The 1,838-nt window shown below is 61.3% G+C and overlaps 1 protein-coding gene across 1 annotated transcript; it reads left to right on the forward strand.

The window, feature by feature from the left end:
- Positions 1 to 257: 257 nt before the first annotated feature.
- On the forward strand, positions 258 to 1,021 carry LOC139704467 (GSK-3-binding protein FRAT2-like). Its single transcript, XM_071607293.1, has one exon. It carries the CDS (start codon positions 258 to 260, stop codon positions 945 to 947), a length of 690 nt encoding a protein of 229 aa, XP_071463394.1. The 3' UTR covers positions 948 to 1,021.
- The last annotated feature ends 817 nt before the right edge of the window (positions 1,022 to 1,838 follow it).

The raw sequence follows: 1,838 nt of genomic DNA on the forward strand, positions 1-1,838 counted from the left end.
AATTTTTGGAGTGATACACTTAGACCCAATAATTCCACTTCTAGGAGTCCAGCCTAAGAAATACTCAAACAAGGGCTCCCTGGCTGCTTGCGCACGGCGCTACAACCCCGCCGACCCGGCTTCCGCATCCCCCGTCCCCGGCATCAGCTTCAGCCTCCGCCAGGCGCCCCGCGCCTGGCGGTGCCGCGGCCGGCCAAACCCGCGGGCAGCCGAGCCACCGCGACGCCCGCAGAGCTTCGGGTGCCCGGGAGGGGGCCATGCCGTGCTGGAGGGAGGAGGAAGAGGAAGCCGGCGAGGAAGCGGAGGCGGAGGAGGAGGACGACGACAGCTTCCTCCTGCTGGAGCAGTCGGTGACTCTGGGCGGCTCGGGCGAGGTGGACCGACTGGTGGCCCAGATCGGCCAGACGTTGCAGCTGGACGCGACTCAAGACAGTCCGGCCTCCCCGTGCGTGTCCTCAGGGCCGCCGCTACAGCCCCCGGCGGCGCTGCCGGCGGACAAGGCCCGGTCCCCGGCCGTTCCTCTGCTGCTGCGACCCGCGTCGGCCGAAGCTGGGGGGCCCTCGCCCCCGGGAGCCCTACGCTGTGCCCTCGGAGACCGCGGTCGCGTGCGGGGTCGCGCTGCGCCCTATTGCGTGGCAGAGCTCGCCTCAGGCCCCAGCGCACTACCCGGGCGGTGCAGGCGAGGATGGCTCCGTGGCGCCGGCGCCTCCCGGCGCATTCAACAGCGACGGTGGACCCAGGCCGGAGCACGCGCGGGCGATGACGACCCCCACCGCCTCCTGCAACAGCTGGTGCTGTCGGGAAACCTCATTAAGGAAGCAGTGAGGAGGCTCCAGCGAGCCGTCGCCGCGGTTGCGGCCACCAGCCCCACGGGTGCCTCTGGGCCCGGTGGCGGACGCAGCGGACAGGACCCCGTCGTCCTGCAGACCTCGAGCGCCTTGCTCTGACCCTGGCCCCCTGGAGAAGGAAGAGGACGCCGCTGCGTACTACTCTGCGTCCTCCTCCCATCAACCCTGATCTGAAGCCTGGGCCTCTACTCCTGGGAGCGACAGCTTAGGCTGCACTCAGGCACTTGGAAAGATCTTAAACCCAGAAGTGGAACCGGCCGGGGCAGTACTGTCCGAGAACTTAAAGTATGGTGAAATGCACGGACCAAGGCACGTCCGTGTCGCGTGAGAATTTCCCAGGTCACCCCGGGCCAAGGACCTGGGATAAACTGGGGGACCTATGGCAGCTACTTGCATCCACTTGTACCTGACCTAGCCCTTGTGGGCATCGTGTGCTTGGATTGTTTTAAAGATAGGGCTGGAAAGGGGGGGGAATCGCGAGAGCTTTCTAACAATACTTGAAAACTAGTGATACGGATACATTTTCTCGTTATTTTCCGGTGGAGGAGCTTACTGAAAATGGTGCTATAATTGCTGTGCAGAGAAATTCTGGGTTGAAGAATATAAAATCTTGGCATTGGGTGGGTTGGCATAGCCTCCTTTCTTAAGCCACTTAATCCGTGGCTGGAGGAGGTGGGAGACTCCACTTACGGAATGGGAGGGAGGGGCATAATTTCGAAGTTGGGAGAGTTAAATTTGATTGTGGACTTTTAAATGACTTGACCTTGCCACCCGTGGTTGAAGGTCACGTTTATGCTCTAAGTGAGAGGCAGTGGGGTTCCTACAAGAGCTAACTCACCCTTGGTGTCTTTTTCTCTCCAAAAAGAGCTCTGTCTTGTGCTTTGCCACCGCTTGGAGTCTCCCGAGGACACACAGGCAGGGAGGGACGTGTGAGAAGAGTTAGTTGCTTTTTCTGTGCTTTCCTCTTTCCAGAACTCCTCCTCTTGCAAG

This window comes from Marmota flaviventris, unplaced genomic scaffold (genome assembly GCF_047511675.1).
Source record: "Marmota flaviventris isolate mMarFla1 unplaced genomic scaffold, mMarFla1.hap1 Scaffold_66, whole genome shotgun sequence".
NCBI lineage: Eukaryota > Metazoa > Chordata > Mammalia > Rodentia > Sciuridae > Marmota > Marmota flaviventris.

Coding starts and splice junctions, on each gene's coding strand:
- LOC139704467 (XM_071607293.1), top strand. CDS start 258: ATGCCGTGCTGGAGGGAGGAGGAAGAGGAAGCCGGCGAGGAAGCGGAG.